The sequence below is a fragment of the Phasianus colchicus genome, chromosome 16 (assembly GCF_987193195.1).
Source record: "Phasianus colchicus chromosome 16, bPhaCol1.hap1.1, whole genome shotgun sequence".
In the NCBI taxonomy this organism is placed as follows: Eukaryota; Metazoa; Chordata; class Aves; order Galliformes; family Phasianidae; genus Phasianus; species Phasianus colchicus.
Window position 1 is genome coordinate 15105771 of NC_143451.1, and position 20209 is coordinate 15125979.

The 20209-nt window shown below is 39.3% G+C and overlaps 1 protein-coding gene and 1 long non-coding RNA gene across 6 annotated transcripts in view; one reads left to right on the forward strand and one right to left on the reverse strand.

Moving 5' to 3' along the window:
- Positions 1–20209, reverse strand: part of TRRAP (transformation/transcription domain associated protein) — a 75460-nt gene that overhangs the window by 3673 nt on the left and 51578 nt on the right. For all 5 annotated transcript variants that reach the window (XM_031606868.2, XM_031606866.2, XM_031606867.2 and 2 more), the window contains exons 59-68: positions 19836–20101; positions 19059–19159; positions 16621–16822; positions 15348–15512; positions 13725–13815; positions 12491–12690; positions 11724–11985; positions 5671–5896; positions 4894–5111; positions 2109–2293 (exon numbers count right to left, since the gene is read on the reverse strand). In XM_031606868.2, coding sequence (XP_031462728.2) covers positions 2109–2293; positions 4894–5111; positions 5671–5896; positions 11724–11985; positions 12491–12690; positions 13725–13815; positions 15348–15512; positions 16621–16822; positions 19059–19159; positions 19836–20101 — 1916 coding nt within the window. The remainder of the gene's footprint in view (positions 1–2108; positions 2294–4893; positions 5112–5670; positions 5897–11723; positions 11986–12490; positions 12691–13724; positions 13816–15347; positions 15513–16620; positions 16823–19058; positions 19160–19835; positions 20102–20209) is intronic.
- Positions 6189–6956, forward strand: LOC149915784 (uncharacterized). Its single transcript, XR_016471771.1, has 3 exons — positions 6189–6274; positions 6602–6679; positions 6758–6956. It is a non-coding gene; the product is annotated as an uncharacterized LOC149915784 (long non-coding RNA).

Consider the following 20209-nt stretch of genomic DNA (forward strand, 5'->3'; position numbering starts at 1 on the left):
AACTGTATTTATGCCAAATAAAAATGCCATAAATATTTATGCCATTTATGGTTTTTTTTATGCCAAAAACAACTACCAAACTTCACTGAACTGCTGTACCCCATTGTAGGAAAACATCCCAAACTTCGACACTTTTAATCCAACATTTCCTGATTTCCTTATCAAAATACATGATGCTTTAGAAGTCCATCCCCTGCACAGCTGCCAAATAACCTCTATCTTACAAGACTCAAATTTTAATAAAACCAAGTAAGCTGTAGATCTACAGTCAGTCTGACATGAGAAAATCCAAGAGTGAAAAGTTATGCACTGATTGAAGTATCTTCAAACCTTTCAAGAAAATCAGAAGTAAACTAAAGAGACGTTCAATCACAATGCAGCACTTCCTTAAGGCAAACTAATGGAACACACTCCACTCTTTGTTATTTTTTATATTCAGTGCAAGCTAGATATGCATTTGTCAGCAATAAAATGAAATCCTCAGCTTAAGTCTGAAAATTGGTATGTGTTAATAGTAATACTCATTTCCAACCTCAGGCACCAGGATGCTGAACACTACTGAAGGTGAATTTTCCTTTCAGGGCTGCTCACATTTTCCACATCATGTCCTCTCAGTGAAAAATCCCCTTTTGCAGCGAAGGATGTAAACATCACTCAGCAATGAAGTGACAAAGGTTCTGGAGCCTACTTCATTTCTCTGAATTTCAAAGGGTCTGGGATAGAATCCTTACATAAAATAAAGTCAGAAAGGTTGCTGCTCAGACTAACGTGTTACTGAGCAAAACGCCAACCAAGGACAGTGACATGGATTCGTTCCATAACTGGTCTGCAACAACAGCTGAAAAGATTACTAACAGCCTCGGTTTGTTCTCATTATCAGGTGATGGCAGTCCGTAGGCAGCACGAGGAGACAGCTGGCAGAAGGAAAAGTATGCACACGGATACAGCAGCAATTAGGCAGATTTTTTTGGAAGGCATTCGACAAACAAAAAAGCATAATGACAAGATGTGAAATTACACTTGGGATCTACAAAGATTGCAACCTAAAACCTGGTTTCTTTGTACACAGTGTAGTTTACTGGAAAAGGTAAAGGATTTTATTACAGGGAAACTCTCTGGGTAAAATAATTAGTTTTATGTATTATTACAGCAAAATTACCTCAAAAATGTAAAGAGAGAAAATGTATTCATTTTTCTAAGTGAAAAATAAGCTATAATTTTTCCCTTGATGTAAACATACACGGTTTACCAAAATATTTCATTACTGTAGCATATCCTAGCCTAATTAAATAGAAAAAGAAATAAAGTTAGGATATGTTCTATTGCACCAGAAAGAGTGACAGTCAAACTGACTGCAGTTCCATGGCTGTTAAAGAGTTCCATAACTTGAAGGAAAAAGATCCTCAAAATAGAAGATGGAAAATAAAACAAAGTGTTATGTAACAACAGAAAAGGTTCTCCAAAATGATGTCTGTGATACACCGTGTGTTTTCTAACAGCTGTATTGGACGTGGGACTAGCATTTGGTATAAGAATTTGCATTAACCTTGAAATAAAAACTATAAAGTAACTGTATTTCTCAGAATCAGATGTCTGATGGAGGCTATAGAGGCAGACGTTGCTACTTTCCAAGTACTGTCATTTATTAGGGTGAGATTAATCTCTGTTCCTAGTTGCCTCGAGTGGGATGAATCCACCCTCATTTTCAGGATGAACATCAGAAGATGAGGAGATGGCACCACATGGCATGCTCTGCTTATGCAAATTAGGAACATGAAATAGGAATGCTTTTCCCATGCTATCAATTCATTATTTGCTAAGCATTATCCAAAAGGGCCTAGCAGTAATGAATCCTTCATCTGCTTCCAGCTGAGTTCCCCAACACAACCTGCAGCAAACAAATACAACTTCTTGGAGGCTTTCAAAGATACTCCAAAATGCCACTGAGGTATAAGAACTCCCAAGAACACTTATAGTAAAAACAAAACAAATGCAAACCACCTCCTCAGTGAAACACTCCATCCTCCACCTAATGGGAGGGAGTTGAACACACTGTAACAAAGTCCTAAGTAAGAATCCTCGTTAAAACTCACTCTATGTTCTAATACCTGGTGGCTAGCTTGAGTCCCCCGCGCTTGCACCGTTGCCAGCCTGTCGTAGTACCGAGAAATGGGGTTGTCGTGCTCAATGCCCTTCTTGGCGCAGCGCTGCTTATAGATCTCCACCAGAGACAGCGATGAGGGATTGTCTTCCACCAGACGCATCTGCGGAGAAACGGCCACAACGCGTGGCACTGCGGGCAGGGGGAGAGGGCAACAAAACAGCGGTCAGTTCCCAGCCCAAGGACTCAGAGAAGAGCACGAGAGTGCAGGCAGCAGCCCTTCTAACACTACTGTGGTCACCAGCTGACGGGTATCAAGAGAAAATTGTTATGACTATTCTCATTACTAATTCATGAGATCAGTTAAAAAGAAAGCAAGTAAGACAGTATACATATATATATATTTTTAAATTAACTAAGCAGAAACATCTTCATTATTTTAGGAGGAAAAAACCAAAGGAATGAGCACTCTACCCTTCCTACTTTACCTGCAGAAAAGAGGGCAATGTTTTGCTCTGCTGCAAACAGGCAGTGGTGATTACATGACACTAACATCATTTCAAAAAACATTACTGTGAAGAAAAGTACTGAACTCAGTGCGGTGTTTAAAGCAATTCATAAAAAACAGGGGGATAAAATCTACACATAGCTGAGGAATAGAAGTTTAAAGTGACAGTGCTTGAAAATAACAAGGGGAAAATGAAGTAAATTGTTCAATAACAAGAAAACTTAAAGTCACAGAGCTTTCACTTCAGGAGCAGTAAACCTGCAAAAGCCCTATTATACACGAATGGTGCTTCACAGATGTATCACTCTTGTGAGCCTTACACGTGCAGAACACGTGCACTCATGTCCAGAGAGCAGACCTCTCCCAGCACCAGCTGGTGACACCCATGGGACTGTTGCAAAGTGGCCTCCGGTTGCCAGCAGAATGTTCTTTCATCGTTTCCCTCAGAAGCTGTAATAACTAACCTCAGGAATACAGGAAAAAATGGTGTTCAAATGCCTGTAAATTGTTTGATGCAATTTCTTCAATTGTAAAGAAACAAATGCATTCCACAGAAGGAGTGTTAATGAGCTCTTTCTTCTGGCCTGCTTCCATTACCCTCTGGCAGCAGAGAGAGGAATGTTCTTCAGGTTCTTTTAAATAGTATCAAACCACAAGGTACTGAATTATTTCCAAAAAGACTGCAGTTTAAAAAGAGCAGTTTGAAGGAAAACATGTTACTTTCCTAATTGTGTTACATAAAGGACACGTCAGTGGCTTTTTTCTTTTCAGTCATACCTATCAAGGCCGTATCTGCTGTATTTCTCACATCTTGGCCTTGGAATGAAGTAGAAGTGTCTTCACATACACAGATACTACATTCACCCCTTGTTACCACAAAGCCTTTGACTTGTTACATTTTAGACTCATTAAAGCTAGATCACAGTTAAGCACTTCTAGCTCTGTAACTGCAGCTTGCATCATCTCACCACTGCTTGTGAGAGCAAGTTTGCGTTAAGAGATACAGTGTGCACAGAAGGAAAGATTGATAAAGCCAGACTTTGTTAAAATTAGAACTAAGGATTCTGTAAAAAGCCAAGAGCAAAGCAGCAGCGCACCTCGGGGTCTTCAGTTCAAAGTTCCCACTACGCATAATACATTTTCTGCTCACCAGTTAAGGATTATTCAAATTGACTAACGAACAGAACTCATTTATATGAAATCAGTAAGTGATTGCATGACATTCTGAGAAGTACTTTATAATTGTATGAAGTTATCACATAGCTACAAGCTGGAACTCCTGAATTTCTGGAAAACACGAGTGTTTAATTCTTTGAAGGCATTCCCATTACACGTGAATCACAAGCAGATCAAGTATGTTGCTGAGTGCTTCTCATGAAATGAGTTTCATCAACAAATTAACTGTAATCAACACATGAGAAAGGCAACGTGCACACAAAAAGAGAAAGAATGAAGGCTGTGCTCATCATTTATCCATTGTTTCTGTTTTGAAATGCTTAAATATGTGACCTTTTATTATGCTACTATTTTGGCAGTTTATAAACAGATCACTCTGGAACCTTCCTCAGCTCCCCTCATTAAGCCTTCTCTAAGGTTAGGTTGTAAATTTGGCTATGTGCAAGCAATGCCAGGTGGTGCTGTTGGCAAAGCGTGCTCTCCAGAACAAGGAACCTGGTACAGGATGGAAGTTCAGCACAACGCCTGCATCCAACAACCAGAACATGAATTGATCTCATTCGGCAACAACTGATCAGTCAATGTGTTTTAGGATTCTCCCCTCAGAGTGAACATCATCATGAATACATAAAGTTGCCTGGCAGAACTCAGAAACTTTGAGTTTGCATTGAATTTAATAAATAAATAAATAAATAAATATTCTGTGCTATCTGGAAGAGGGAGAAGTAGTTCAATATTCATATACCATAAACTGGGGAGAAAAAGTTTTGTTCCATCCTACTCAAGCTGTCTCTGATTGCTTGTTCTGAAGTATATGTGTACATTTCCATAGAAGAAACCAGTGGGAATGTCTCTGCCTCACATGCTTGTTACTTACTAGTGAGCTTAATTCCATGAAAGATGTGCATTATGTCTTCTAAGAGCACCCTACATCACATACATCAACTTTACTTCTTCACCGAGGAGTTACAATGCCAGAAAATACTCACCACTTAGATGAGTCTTCTAAATATCCAAAAACTTCATATTGAAGATTAGCAGTAACAGTATCTGAGTGTATATTAAAAAAAGAAAAGAAAAAAAAGGATAGAATCCCTCTTTCCAGTACCTGTAAAAAACAGATGTCTTTTTGTAGTTTCCTTCCTCTTCTCTAAACAGGGGTTCAAAAGGCGAAGCAGTTGTAAGACACGCTCTTCTCTGCGGGACTCTGTCAGGCAAGCATCGTTCATTACCAGGTAGGGGTAAATCTTTCCATTGTGGCCTCGGATATAGAGCCTCCTGGCTGCAGTGTTGTGTTTCTGAACTATCTCCACTCGGGGCATAAACCTACCAGGAGGAAAGAGAGATTAAAGTCCTGGAGCTCATCTCCTCTGATATCAGATAACAATTTAAAAACCAGAAAACAAACAAAGGAATAATACAGTGCAACTGTGAAACTATATTATGAACAATTGTTTACAATTTTATTATCCAGTTAACACAAGGTTTCTATCTGATAGTCAAAAATTTCAAGCGTTTTTGTTTATTTCTATTAGAAAAACAGTTCTTAAGCAAAACTAATCATTAGAGGAGATCCTGATCTCTGCTTTGAAGAGTTGTCCCTCTGTGGACCACAACAGTAGAAACACTCTCAAATAACATCAACATTAAACAAACCCAACATAACTGTCATATAGCAATCGAGCTGTGCAGTGAGGCAATGCGACATCACCAAAGGAGGATAAAGGAGCAACTTGGGCTGGTACAACAAAGCATGACTCTGTATACATTATTTCAATGCATGAAATACACACAGTAGCTACTTTTTGCAGCACGGATGGGAGAACATTTCCACTTTCTTCTCCGTTTGCAGAATTGCAACTACTCCTTCCCCACTAGAGTTTACCTGGCTATCTTGATGTAGTAATGTGTTGGCTTTGGCATAAGGAATTCTCCAGGTATCTCTACTTCAGCAGTTTGAGCTGAAAAATTGCTTAGAAAGCGGCACTTCTCCTCTATGAGGAAAAACTTGGGAAGCTGTTTAGTTTTTGCCTCCAGAATTTTGATCCACTTCTTCAGTTTGGAGATAAGATTATGAAGTTTCATTGACCCCGGCACACTGAAGTCGAAGTCTAAAAGAAAAAATACACATAGATCCTTAGCATTTTGGATTCCATATAGCGCATTTAACAACCACATGTTAGAAGTTTGTGCTTTAGATGAGATTTTTTCAGCCACTTGACCTCAAGCAAAATACTTTAAGCAGTCCCCCATTCTGCATATACACCTGTGATGAAGAAAACAGGTTTGTAAAGCACCACATTGGTCATGAATACTGCAGTTCGATGGAATACTACCTCATAAAGTCAGCAGCTGGCACATGAAAGGGAAGGCACGCTGCCAATGAAGGCTGTCACAGAGACACAGCTCCCCATGGAACCCAGGCACACAGTGCCACTGGCAGGTTCAGACAAACACAGGAGAGACGTGGAAGAGTCAAAGCCTGAACGGTATGGAACCACACAACAGCAACAACACTACACAGAGGTGCTGGAGGAGAACAAGTCATACAACTCAGCGGTGTGACAAACACATGGAAGACAGCTGTACTTCCTTTGAAAGAGAATGTTGAATATTTCACTTCTATGCAATTCTAACATTATATTCAGCTTAAACTTATCAGAATCTACTACTTCCTACTACCAATCCTCTACAGTTCCAAGTTATTTGCTATTAATTAGTAAACCACGAGCTTCAAGAGTTTCCTGTTTTACAGCCATGAGAACAAAAATACACAGTGGACATTTTAAATACCGGTATTATGTTTAATTGTCCAGAGAGCAACCAGAGGGACTGACAGAGAATGCCATAATGAACCACAGGAGTAGATCCAATCACTCAGCAGAAGAAGAAAAGTAAGTTTAATAATTTAGAGTCTAGCACTTCAGTTTTCTGCCTGTTTCATTAAAAGTGATTTATTTATTTAATATTAGTGGAGCCCTTCTACTTTGAAGAAGAATGGAGGAACCTGAACTGAGGATACAATGCAGAATCTGTGAACAACTTCAGGACAAGAAGTGAAATTGCTGTTACTGTTATCCTATTGTGAGCTGCAAGAAAATCCAGCCTTCTCTCCTCACTTGGATGCCGAGTGCCAGAAGAGATGTGACAGCCTAAGCAACAGGACATCATGCAAGGAGCCCAGGCTCAGCCCCCCATAACAGCTCCCAGTGCAGCAGTGCCTCCTGCAGCCACTGAGTAGTGGCAGACCTTCTGCAGGGCAGCACATGGGCACTTCTCTGACTGAAATCCCTGCAGTACACAGCACTGTCTGTGCCTACGCAGAGGTCAGCTTCCAAACACTGCTTTGCTAGATTCAGAACGCAGCAAGCAGTTAAAGTAAATAAATAAACAATCTGGAATTCTCCAGAGAACATACCATGTTAACAAAAGAAACTGTTGTTCAGACTGCAGTATCACAATGCTGACAGACTAAATACAGTCTGTAAGAAGACAAACCACTCTGTGGCACAAAATCCCCAGGAACATGCAGCCCTGCACCCTTTCCCACATACCCACAATACAGAAGTGCCAACAGTTTTCCCTCAGAGCCTTACAGCCCCAAACAGCAACAACCAGCAGCACAAAAACCATTCCACCTGTGTAAGAAAAAAGATGAAAGATGCAGCTCCTTACGTACGGATGACAAAAATTAGGAGTATTCAGTAACCCTCCCTTGTCTTTTTCTACCCGGTAGGGCAGTGCATGCGTTGCAAGGCGCAGCACCGCGCTCATAGGAATCCCAGGCTACCCTCTAGTGAGCACCGCGAGCACAGCACTGCATGGCAGCAGCAGCACGGGGCCATCCAGCTCCTGACCCCACAGAGCACAGAGAAGTATCCCAAACTGCAGCCAGTTTGTGCTAATCTGCTTAAAGGTACCAGCAAAGCAGTAAAAACATGCATCAGTATTATAGATTTCTTTAAGTTAGTAAGAACAAAATAATAATCAAATAACAATAATTATGTTAATTAAATGAGTAATAAATAAGACATTCAGTTCAGCATAAGAATAGGTCCAGTTTGTTAAAATGCCCATTCTAGGATTTTGTTATTTTGTTTCCCACAGCAGGTGGGAAAAGAACAGAAAGTTTAATTCCTTCACTTGAATTAAAAAAAAAAAAAAAAAAAGATGATTTTATATATGTATACACACACACACACACACACACATATAGGTACATATATATATATAATACATATGTATATATACACACACACATACACACACACCCTTCTGCTATACAGGCAGGTCTTAGGTAACAGTTAATTAATGCTCTTTAGCATCAGCAATAGCTCATTTGTAAGACTTGAGAGGTTCTTATGCCAGAGACGTGACAGGGTTCTGCTTCAGAAAGCCCACGAGCCAAGGGGCATCATCCAAAGAGCCAGGATGGCCTCCATGGCCCTGAGATATAAGCTGAACTCTGGAGAAGTTCAATCCCTTGAACATGTGATGGTGATGAAGATCCAAGCATTGTCCAAAAGCAAGAGCTGTCTATTATTTTTCACTATAAAATCACTTTGTGCTTTCTGAAGGGTTCTTTTTAATCTCCCAAGAACTTCAGGACAGCAGCAAAAACAAGAAAAAACTCGGTGACAGTTAGGAAAGAGGAATAAGTCAGCTCCAGAAAACCAAGACAGGGAAGACCAGACTGAGGTCCAATGAGATGCTAACCCCAGTCTCTTCATTTGCATTTTCTGCATACTGTCCCAATACCTAAAAATTACAGGAGAAATAAAGGAACGGGTACCTGAGCAGTGCTAGGCTTTCTCAGCAGAAAGAGGCCGGGGTGAGCACCTCCAAGTAATGCTAACACTTGAAAAAGATGACAGCTAATAGAAGAAATGTTCCACCTCCCTTTGCCCCACACTCTGCAGTGATTGAGGACTTCAAGCAGCTTCCTTCTGATTGCAGCTTCCATTCACAGCAGAGAACTCTGCTAGGTGCCACAACTCCCAACAACACTACCCTGCCTCTTAAGGGACCTTTCAGTTTTCCACCTGTACACAGCTTGACTGGCGAGAGGGCAGCAGAAAGAAGCAGGGGTCCAACCTCTGAACTCTCATCTGCCCTCGACTGAACAGCTGGGGCCGTTTCTCTCCTCCTTCGCTGCTGAGTGCTCTCAAGGGGAACGTTTCTCTCTCTGTGCCCTTTTTTTTGTGCTCTTTGATGCCAAAGGTTTGCAGAGAAGGATCGAAGGAACAAAGAACAGACGCTCAAAGAGCTATGAATTTGAAGCTCCAGAAAGAAAAAAATATCACAGTCAAACTTGGTTTTAAAATGCATGATGTTGGGATGGAAAAAGATGGCCTAGGAGAACTCCAGCTGTCCAGTTGGATTCTGGCAAAATCTTTCAACTACATGAAATGGTGAGAGAGCCCCTGACAGCTCCTAACAGGGTTAAGGTGCAGCTCTGACAGCACTGGAGAAGATGACACAACCACACAGAGCTGCACGTGTCTGCAACACAGCCACCAACATCCATTCAGAAATAACCACAGACATCATTTTTCTCCTAGGCAGCTGCTCAGCACGGATACCTGTGAGATGGAAGGCAACCTCTGTATCATCTGTCCACCATCTAAACACTGGCACTACTGAGAATCACCAACACAAACCCCGAATTTGCAGTGTGACAAATGGACGCAGCAGGCATGATTTACAGATGGTTTCTCATTACATTCAAACAGCTTTTGGAGCATTGTGTGGGATAATCAGTTGCATTCATTTAGTTATGTACTTTCCATTGCTATCGCAAACCTAATCAAAAACTTACTTTCATTTTCTACATAATGAATTAAATTGTAGAACTGTATAAACGTATCGATCTGTTCAGTTTCATCCACTGTCCCATGGTCCATTTATGAAATAAACCAATTTAACAGATCGAATAAAATCAAACCCAGCACAAAGGGCAATAAGTATATTAATCCTGCAGACATTCATGTTTAATTTTACCTGAAAAATGAAACGTGAAATTTTGAAAAACAAAAACAAAAAACCCATAGAGTAGTTACTTACTGTTAAACTCAGGCTTACTAAGGAAGTGCTTTGCATTCAATCATTCAATCACTTGCAATTGTTTTTATGTTCAGGCCTTTGTTTTTCTGTATGTTGTTCCACATCATTCTTTGTAAAAGTTGTGCCTGGAAAGCACAGCTGAAAACTTTACATGCTATTTACACGCAATAAAGATATGCAAACAGCACATAAAAACCAAAAATCCCACCTATTCAATTTTATTATTACTTTTTAAAAAAATAAAAATGTAACTGAACAGCAATTAAACATTTTTAAGGGCTTTTTGTTTGTTTATTACAAACATTCTGAAGGAATCCTTCAGGTTTCGCAGACATGAACCTACTGCTGAACTCAGCCTTCAGCTGTAAAACTCCTGAAAGCACAGACCCCCCCAGCACTCGTGTCTTAAAGGAAAGACATGAAAGCAAAGTACAAAAGACCTGAAGTAACTCAGAAGCACCCTAAGACCAACATGGATAGCAAGGAAAAGCAGCTAAGCTAGATTCTTACTGTAGTGCAGACATATAAACCATTACTAAAAAACCAGAAAGAAGTCTAAACTTTTATTTAACATATTTCATTTCCCTGTAAGCTTCAGTCAAAGATTCACAAAATGGTTCTGCTTTCACTTCCTTTCCCAGCAGCCTTCATCCATTAAAAATCTAATCATATGGTTCAGGACTTTCATTATCTGCTGTCATGCAACTGTTGTGCCTCAAAAAGGACACCATGCAGTGTATCATGTGCTCGAGATATGTAGGTCATATCTACAACTGAGCTGCTCTACAAGATTCCCATCCATTCACCTGTGTTCTCAACGTTAGCAGTAAATGCTTGGGGGAAAAAAAAAAGAAGAAAAACAACAACAAAAAGTCACTGGAAATCTACTCGTCAAACTCTGTAAACTCTCTGCAACAATGTGGACCTCAAACAATTTTGTGTTAAAGGAGCTTCATGTAACTGAGAATTCTAAAAAGAACGCAACACAAGATTCACATCTGCAGAGGCACCAGCTTGATGCAGAAAGGCTGTGATTTTTAAATCACTGTGAAGCCAAAACTGAGTTCTAACTCATGCCAGAATCATCTGAGTCAGAATCCCAGCAGGGTAAGTTGAAAAGCAAATTCAGAAAAATATAAAAGCCCAGGTCTGCACAGGAATTCTATCTGTCCAGTTATGGGCAACTAATAACTTTGAATTCTTAATTCACAGCCACGTGGCCTTCACTCTTCTCAGCAAATGCATCACTGCACCCTGCTGTACACAGACTTCTCTTCGAATTTTAAATCAACTTCAGATACTCATCAAACATGTAAGACCACTGATAAAGCAAAAAGCTGCTTCTCTCAAGTGCCTTTTTTATTAGAGCTGATTAAAGTTATTGATTCAATTTACCTAACAATGATGTGAGTTTTTGTAATTGTTTTTTTCATAATCTAGTTATCCAAAACACCGGAACAATCTTACTCATCAGAAGTCAATTGTTTTGAAAGATTCTACACAATATTGTGAACTGGGAGTCCTGCAGTGATAACTGCATTACATTCTAGCATTCAACATAAAACAGTCATCATTACTGCCTTCATCTAAAGCAGGCAGTCTGATCCAAATTGCAAAAAAACTGCAGTGAAGTAATCTAATTTATCTTTAAACACGTATATGATTTGACCACAGGTTTAGGTAATACAAACACAATAATATCCTCATTCTCTATGTTGTGGTCTGGTTTTCATCTGACAACGTATGGAGCAACAAAGATAACACAAGCTACTCCAGGTTGTGCCAAATGGCAGGAAGAATAAAAAGGCAGAATGCTTTCAGAGTTGAGCTTTGTGGGGAAAATTTCCCAGGAGATGAAGGTTTTTTAAAAATTACCTGTTGTGAATTGCCCTTTTAGCTTCTGGAAGACAGGATCTTGAGCTGTCGCCTGCGCTCTCCTGGCTAACGACTCTGAGGCTGCACTGGAAAACATGGTGGACACATTGGATACGTTCTCAAGTCCTACTCCAAAAGTGCTCACTAACTTCTTGACGAAGTTTAGCGTATGGGGAGTGATTTTGGCATCTGAAACAGCTCCGCTTTTCTCAAAGGCAACCGAATAGCACTTCGCCAAGCCCTGCTGCAGTTGTCTAAGAACCTAAAGAAAACAAAAATGATAACAAAGACAAAAAGTCAGGACTATTAGGTCTTCTGATTTGGTATATGGAAACACTATTAAGTCTCTGCCAGGTAGATAGAACTGCATGTGCCACTTCGAGAGGCAAATGAGAGAAATGGAATAGCAAGTCTATCTGTTTTCTAGATCAAATTTGGACATACCACCTGTCACAGACTACCAGATCAAGAAGGAAACTGGTATCTGTGAAATTTAGTATAAGAGCATCATGTTTCAGTTAGTACAAGCAACAGCTTAAATCCTAATGCTAGAGGCATTCGTCAATCTTTGGGAAACTCATATATTGCTTCCATAAATAACTAAGCTCTAAAAACTCCAATCAGAGCAGTCAGTTCTAGGAATACATCAGTTTTCTAATCAAAAGGAAGCCATGTTTTACTGCTCAGAAGTAATCCTAGAGAAATATTTTGCAGCTAAGTTTTCCCTAGAGGATACATACATATGAAACAGTATAAAAGCCAAATACCTCTTCATGCCAATTCTCTCTGAACCAGACCATCTGATCTACAATGCCTTCCAGAGAAGACAAAAGAGTTGGGTGTAATTCTCGCTGCATGTGCATAATTCGACTGCATCTCCACATTGGTGCTGTGGCTCTGATTGGCCCAGGATCTGAGGCAGAGTGAGACTGATTTCCAACTGAACTTGGCTGTTGCTGCCCAGAATCTGGAAAGCGGAAAAGTAAAATCAATACAAAAATTCAAGGAAGACTTTACTCTTTATAAACTTGAAACGTGTTTGCATGAAATAAATGGTTTTGTTTCTTGGATTACCCACTGAGTTTCAGAAAATTTGTCAGTTAAGAAAGAAAACTGCTCGCAGTGCTGTTCAGCACTATGGACATCTCAAAGCTGTATGAGCAATATGAACTCCCCTCAAAATCACACAGTGCTGGGTTTTATGCTGCCAAATCAAACTCTTGAAATAATGGACAATATTTCATGCAGGAGCAAATTAAGTAAACTCTGTTTATTTTGGCCACCTTCCTTTTTTGGTGAGATCTCTTGCTCAGCAGCAGGAATAAATACAACTGATGCCAACAACACACACTGCTGTACAGTGTTACCCATTAGAAAAATTTATCTCCTGTGTTCCAACTCCACTGCACAGAGTTTTGGTTTATCACATGATGTCCTGCTACTTGAAACTTCATCATCTCCCAGTGATCAGAAACCCCATGTAACTCACCAGAGCAGTAGTTCGTGGCAGAAATGAGAGGAAGATATGTTATCAGCTACCACTAAACACATAAGTGGTGATAGCAAGAATCTGGCACAAAAATTTCTCTTGCTGGACACGAATGCAGTAAAGTATTATAGCATGTGAATGTATCACCTTCCTCCTCCGAAGGAGGAACAAAGGAAAATGAAGCATTTTTACTGCTCTTCCATATTTGAAGTGCAAGACTTTTCTACCTAAAATCCAGTAAAGAGTGCATAATTTTGAATAATTACAGTTACATAATAATGAAGATTGAACTCTTCTTGGTGAGCATGTTATTCAAGACATATCAATACTTGAAGCTTCTGTAGACTTGATGCCATAGAAAAGAACTGCATTAAAGTTCACTGGAAATTCTTTCCTTGGCCTCGAGAAGTTGCTATGTTTCCTAGAGCAGCTATCTTCCCAGGAAAATCAGGGAAAGCTAAGAATAATGACAAGTTCAAGAATTCAAACAATTTCATCCATATCAGACTCACCGCTTTTGTAGCGCTCCCGCTGCTCTATCTTCAAGGTCAAATAGAGGGTTCTGATAGGGAAGTAGACAGCTTGGGGATAGACTCGTCCCACCTATTTGGAGATGTACATACACATGTTTCTCACTTAAGGAATACTGACTACACATCAGACCAACACATGCAGATTCCCTGTGTAAATGAGTGCAATTCAGTAATAATCCATTCCTTGTTTCAAGTAACGGCTTATGGAAAACTAGGAAATTGAAGATCATTCCAGTAACAGAAAACCAAAGAGGATGAAATGGTGACTCCTTCTGCACACTGTTAAGACATTACCTAATTAGTGCTTCCAGATAGTACTGTTCAATAAATCTGAAAATAGCATAATGCCAGTGTACCTGGGCCAGCTCACTGATCTTACTCACGTACATAATGGAAGAAAAACAGACATAATGACACCAGTTAGTCTTTAAATTAGGCCACAATTCCCAATGAGCTCCATAGTAAGTGATAAGAAAGCCCATTAGAGAGTAACTTTACTCCGGCTAATTGCAGCATTTAATGTAAGGGGATACCAATTTCACCAAAAAAAGATGTTAGCTCCCATGATAAAACAATAATAAAAAAAAAAAGTGAAGGAGATATTAACATCCAGCGCCTCCTCTGAAATCTATAAATCTTTTCTATTAAAGGAAAGAAATGATGTATCTAAGTACTGCCTACAATGGAGCACATCTTAAGACACGGCCAGAAACTCCTCCAGCCACAACTGCATTAAATCATGGGTTTTTCTCCCCTCCAAATGGGCATGGCAAGCCTGACAAGTTTTGCAGTGGCACTTCCAGGTTCTGAGAGTGCTAAAAAGAGAGCTTCAACTAAACTGTGAGCAGTTACCATCCCTGAAAACACTAAGTAATAACAAAACAGTATCTAAAAATAATCTCCCTTAGTGTAAAGGCATGCTGTAAGCCACCTTTACGCTGCGATACAGGCACTGTTCTGTTCCGATCCTGTTTTAGAGCAGAGGGCAATAAAATCTTAAAATCCCAAGGTAAGATTAATCAAAGCTCCTTTGTCTTTTTAGAGGTACAAACCGAGGAAGTCAGGTGCTTTACCTAACTCCTGAAACACTACCCTTACTTCTCCAGTCACCTGACATACTAAGTTTTGAGTGTAAATTTACAGCACCTCTGTGAAGATTTCTGACGGTGACAGCGTTAACTTTTAAATCAAGTCCAAGAAAAATAAGAAGCTAAAAACGTCTGTCCTTTACTCACTACTTACTCACTAGAGCTAGCAATTTTTTCTCTCTGCTATTAACACGACAAACATTTAACTATACATTCCTAAACGTGCACTATTCTGTTCACAAAAATGTAATAAGGAGACTTCCAGAGGGAAATCTAAAACATGTTAAGCAAATATGGCATACAATTACACTAGGTTTAGTCTCATTAAGCACTGCTCACTTTGAACTTAAAATTATTCTGCTTCTAGGGAGAAATTAGCATTTATTAAATTAACAGTTGCAAGAAATAACGCTTTTTAAACTTTCCTAATTTGCTTTTAAAAATTCTTATATATCTCATCTTGAAAACAAAGATTACAGACAATAAGGAATTAGTGTTCATCTTCTATAGCTACCTGACTGATGAGGTTCAGGAGGAGTTTGCCCTCGGAGCCAACCAAGCATGTCAGCAGCTGTGGGATCCAGGCCAACCACTGGATGGGTGGGACACCAATACAGTACTTGTCCACCGCGTCTGCCAGTGTGTTCTTATCATCATCAAAACTCAGCAGCCACAGAACCTGAAACAGGGTTTCAAGCAGACATCTCAGGGTTTGAACAAATTCAACACATCCATTGGATTATGCAGAGACAAAAAAACAACATCCAGATAATTACTGACACGATACTGAAGTCCATTTATCTGTCAAAGCCTACTTGGACACAGGAATTTATATCTGCCATACCTGGCCAGTGTATGACAGACACATACAGTGAACGACAATTTTCTGCCAGAAATAAGATTAAAAGGATGTAAAAATAAACACACGTATATTCAGTGGGTGCAGTGAGGGGGCTGGGGTGGAAATTGAGGCATATTTCATACTGCCTGTAAGTGTGATCTTCAGATATGTTAACCTGAATGTTTCTTTTTCTGGCTAACCCTAACAATACTTTTTTTTACCACCAAATTTAAATGGAAACATATCAAGCACTGCCTGCTTGTCCTAAGCACTCACAAATTACTGAAGCTGCATTTGTGGACTCAACAATACAACATTTAGCAGGAGAGCACAAATCTAATAACTGTGTTTGTCTAATGAACTAAACTGAAAAAAAGTAATACAAAACATTCTGAAAACAAAGCACTAATTTTTTCAGAAGGTCGCTCAGGAGAACAAAGATTAAACTAATGACAGCTGACATTGTACCAGTAGTAATCCACAGTTTCCATCCCTGATGGAGTCAGAAGGGCAACGCCTTCAAAACTAATCCCAGCTAAGTAGCTGGAAGAGGTATTTGAATAGAGCTGAAATGCAAAATTGGAAAAAAAAAAGTGCTGTTAACTCTAAGGCTTTGACATGGCAAGGTATCTGACTAAATTATACAGCAGAAGGACACGGGAAGTCTTACATTAACTTGAAAATCATTAACAGTTATACAAGCAAGGATGTTACTTGTCCCCTTCCCTCCTGCTCCCCACAAAGAAAGAGGTTCCACACCCTAAAATATATATATATATGTATATATATCCTAATGAAGAAAAAAAATCCATGACGACTTCCATGCAATGACTGTACAGCAACCATGCATACAATTTCAGTCTCAAGTAAAGCTTTTAATCAGCACCTGGTATTTCTCCAATTACACCAACTTGGGCACATGAATGTTCAAACATCAGGACCTTACCTTCGCTAAATATTTTCTTGATTTGCTCTCGTTCTGGTGACGACACGCATGCAGATAGCAAGTAATGGCAGACACACCCAGATGAAGCTGACGTTCTTTCACAAAGATATTCTCCAGGTAATCACCCCACATTGCCCATGCCTTCACTAGGACATCGTGCATCTGTACAGCTGCAGAAAAAGCTTTGTTTGCTTCTTCAGACCTGCATTGTGACAAGAATGAATGTGAGTTTCACAATAACAAAAAATCACTAAATCATGGAACAGATTTCTGATAGGGTACTCAATTATGTTCGTAACGTCGAATGGAATTTTTCCACTAAGTTCTCCAGTAAGGGCTTATGATTGCTTTCTCTTAGCTTTCTTTTATTTCAGCAGCTATGAAAGCGAATGGTTCATAATGGAAACAATTATGCAAATGTTTCAGATCCCCAGATACTCCCTGAAAAACCAAAAGTTCCAGTGCACTGCAACTGCAACACAAGCAACAGAATAAGACTCTGGGGAAGAAATGAATAATAAATGATTGCACAAAAACACCAGAAGTAAGGAGTGAGAAAAAGTAAAATTGAGAAGATATGGCATTAGATATCTTTTGGTGGACTCCATTTGGCTTAACTGTTCTCCCACCCAATCTCCAGTTGATGTTACCTGGAACAAGTCAGCTCCTCACTCCCAGAGCTAAAAAGTTAAGAAGTTGGGGGGAAAAAAAAAACACAACAAAAGAAATCTAATCATACAATTCTTGGACTCACAAAAAACATGACAGCAAAATTTGGTAATTGGGAAGTCCTCTCCGTGTTCCTTCACATTTCCATTTCAAGATTTGGCATATTTCACCCCAATATGCACACAGCCCTCAAACTTAGGCAGTATTTCAAGCATAAGGCTAAAGAATGAGAAAACTCACATGTACAACTGAAACAAAGAAACTTCTAAAGCATTTCAGGATTCCTATTTAATAGGAATCTTCTCTCTTCTAGAATAGGCATAGTAAGAAGCAGTACAAAAAGTAAAGTAATGCTTGTCTGTATTTTTTATATCAAAATATTAGCTTGTAGGATTGCAGTGAATTAAAATGATTAGCTATCGAGACAAAATGATAAAAAGGAATTAACTTGGTCAGTCAAATACACACTCATTGCTATGTTACACAAATACACTGCTTTCTTTTAGAAGCTTTCTGCACCTTATGCTGAAGGTTGGAAGCCTCGTAGCAAGGCAGCAGCCTGATAAATGACTTCATATGACTACATCCCTTTCCTAAAACCAGGACTTTTCAGCAGATCTTCTTTTCTACTTCTCTACTATCCATCATTCTTGACACCTGAAATGACTTTTTAAAAATGCTCTCTCCCACCTTACTCAGCAGGTGGGCAGCACCAGAGGTGACCTCCAGCTTGCAGTGTATTGGCACACAGGTCAGCAGCAGTCACGCATTCTCAGCATCAAGACTGCCCATCTTCTCAAGATTAACCTTCCCAGCATCCCAACTCCAGCTGCAGTGCTTGAAAATGCACGTTTGGGTTGTTTTGCAAGGTTAAGATACATATTTTAAACAGAATCCCTTATCCGTTCTATCCTGAAGAAAGATGTAGGTACAGTTTCTGCTGTCTTTTAGTTCAACTGCATGAATTTTGTTTATTTATTTCTTTTAAAGTGGGGTAGACGAAAGGCAGGCTTTCTTCCCTTTACACCTCAACTGAACCTATGTTCATTTATGGCCATAAAAAAGCCATAAATGCACTTTCCATTAAGTAACTACATTGTACGTATTTAAATTTCTCTCTTGTACCCAAAGAAGATACTCATTATTTCCTGACTTTAGTTGCTACATGGGGTTGCAGTGTACAGCTTAGAAGCTGATGGACTTCATTTTGAAAGTGTCTGCAATGCAGTAGTAAAAGAATGATTCCATCTATATGTAACATTTAGCAATATGCCATTAAATACCATATACACAAAAAAATGCTGAAATCTGAAGGGCTGTTTTTTAGTATTGCCCAATAAAATTTGACTGCTGAAATATTCATCTGTGGAATTAGAGAGACCCTCCTCAATACAGTAAGATGCCTGCCAGCATTACAGTGAAAACATTGGAAAGCTGATACTGTGAAAGTAAAGCTTACACTTCCGTGTTACGTTTTTGTAAAGCAAGTCATCTCCAGGACACAGAACACCAATCTTTTCAGTCCCACCTTCAATGAGTTCATGTAACATTTTCATTTTGAACCACACAGCAGATATTTCTATGGACTCTGAACTACGCCATCACATGTTTTCCTTTCCCTTAACAGACACATACAGTGAACCACAAAACAGGAAAAAAAAAAAGAAATAAAGATGGGATAAACATAGGAAAAACTTTCCTGATCAAATACTGTGCTGAAATACTTTTCTCAGATGTGTGCTAACACCACCTCCAGCCAGCATACTTACTTGTTAATCTGTGCCAAGAACATTCCCTTCAATGCATAGAACTCAGCAGTCATCTCCTTGGTGAAGTACTTCAGATTGGTCGATTCAATAACTTCAAGACCCTGTTAAGTAAGTGTAAGTGAAAAAAAGCCTTTTAAAATGGACACTTCTATTAAAATGAAAACATCATAAAAACCAGCCAAAATGTCCCCTTGAAATAGCTTGGATTTCTAACATTTTGGTTATTTCCCACTTATTTTTCATTTAAAAATAGTCTAGACTGACAATAACTTTAAGTTTCTATTGGTCCACACAAAACATACAACAGACAACACTCATCAGGTGATCAGTTATCTTTTCCATCTTTAAGTTTGCCTACCTTATAATTATGCATCAGAGTTTTCTGCCCACAATCACATTGTTTTTCCCTTCTTTTTAACTCATTTTCACTTCAGTATGCCAGCAAACATCACTTACGAGCAAGCCACACAAAAATCCTAACATGCCTTACAACTGCACTGTCCTTTTGCAAATAACGTATTTTCAAAGTCCCTTCCATTTAGCCACTTTGCAAGATTTCAAAATACCTATTTCCACTTTATATTTCTTAGTTTAACTTTTAGAACATTCACGGGTCAAAGAGGACAATGACTGCTTTTGTCCCTTACAGCGTTACTTAACACTAGGCACGGTATAACATGACAAGGAAACAGATCCTGTCCTGTACACAGGCTACTTATTTAAATCCTCATAACCTTCCAAGTTCTAATAACAACATCAGAGAAAAAGCTGCTGTACCTGCATGCATTCGTTTTTGCCCATAACTCCTGCCAGCTGAAGGTAACATTTAACTTGCTGGCGAATCTTCTGGAAGCAGTCCACGATGGGCACAGTTGGAATTGTATGAATACGACTCAGGATATCCAAAGCTACGTTGACCAGCCCTTGTTTTCGAGCTATCTTTCCATACTGGATAATTGCTGATGCAGAAGCATGAACTCCCAGCATCGCGTTATTGGAACTGGGATCATGCTGAGAACTGTTCTCATATGCAGTTACAATGGCTAGAGACAAAACATGAAATATTGTCATTGTAAATGAAACCCTACATACAGCAAAAACTCACACAACAGTACATATGAAATTACAACTCAATGGAACGCTTGAATGGA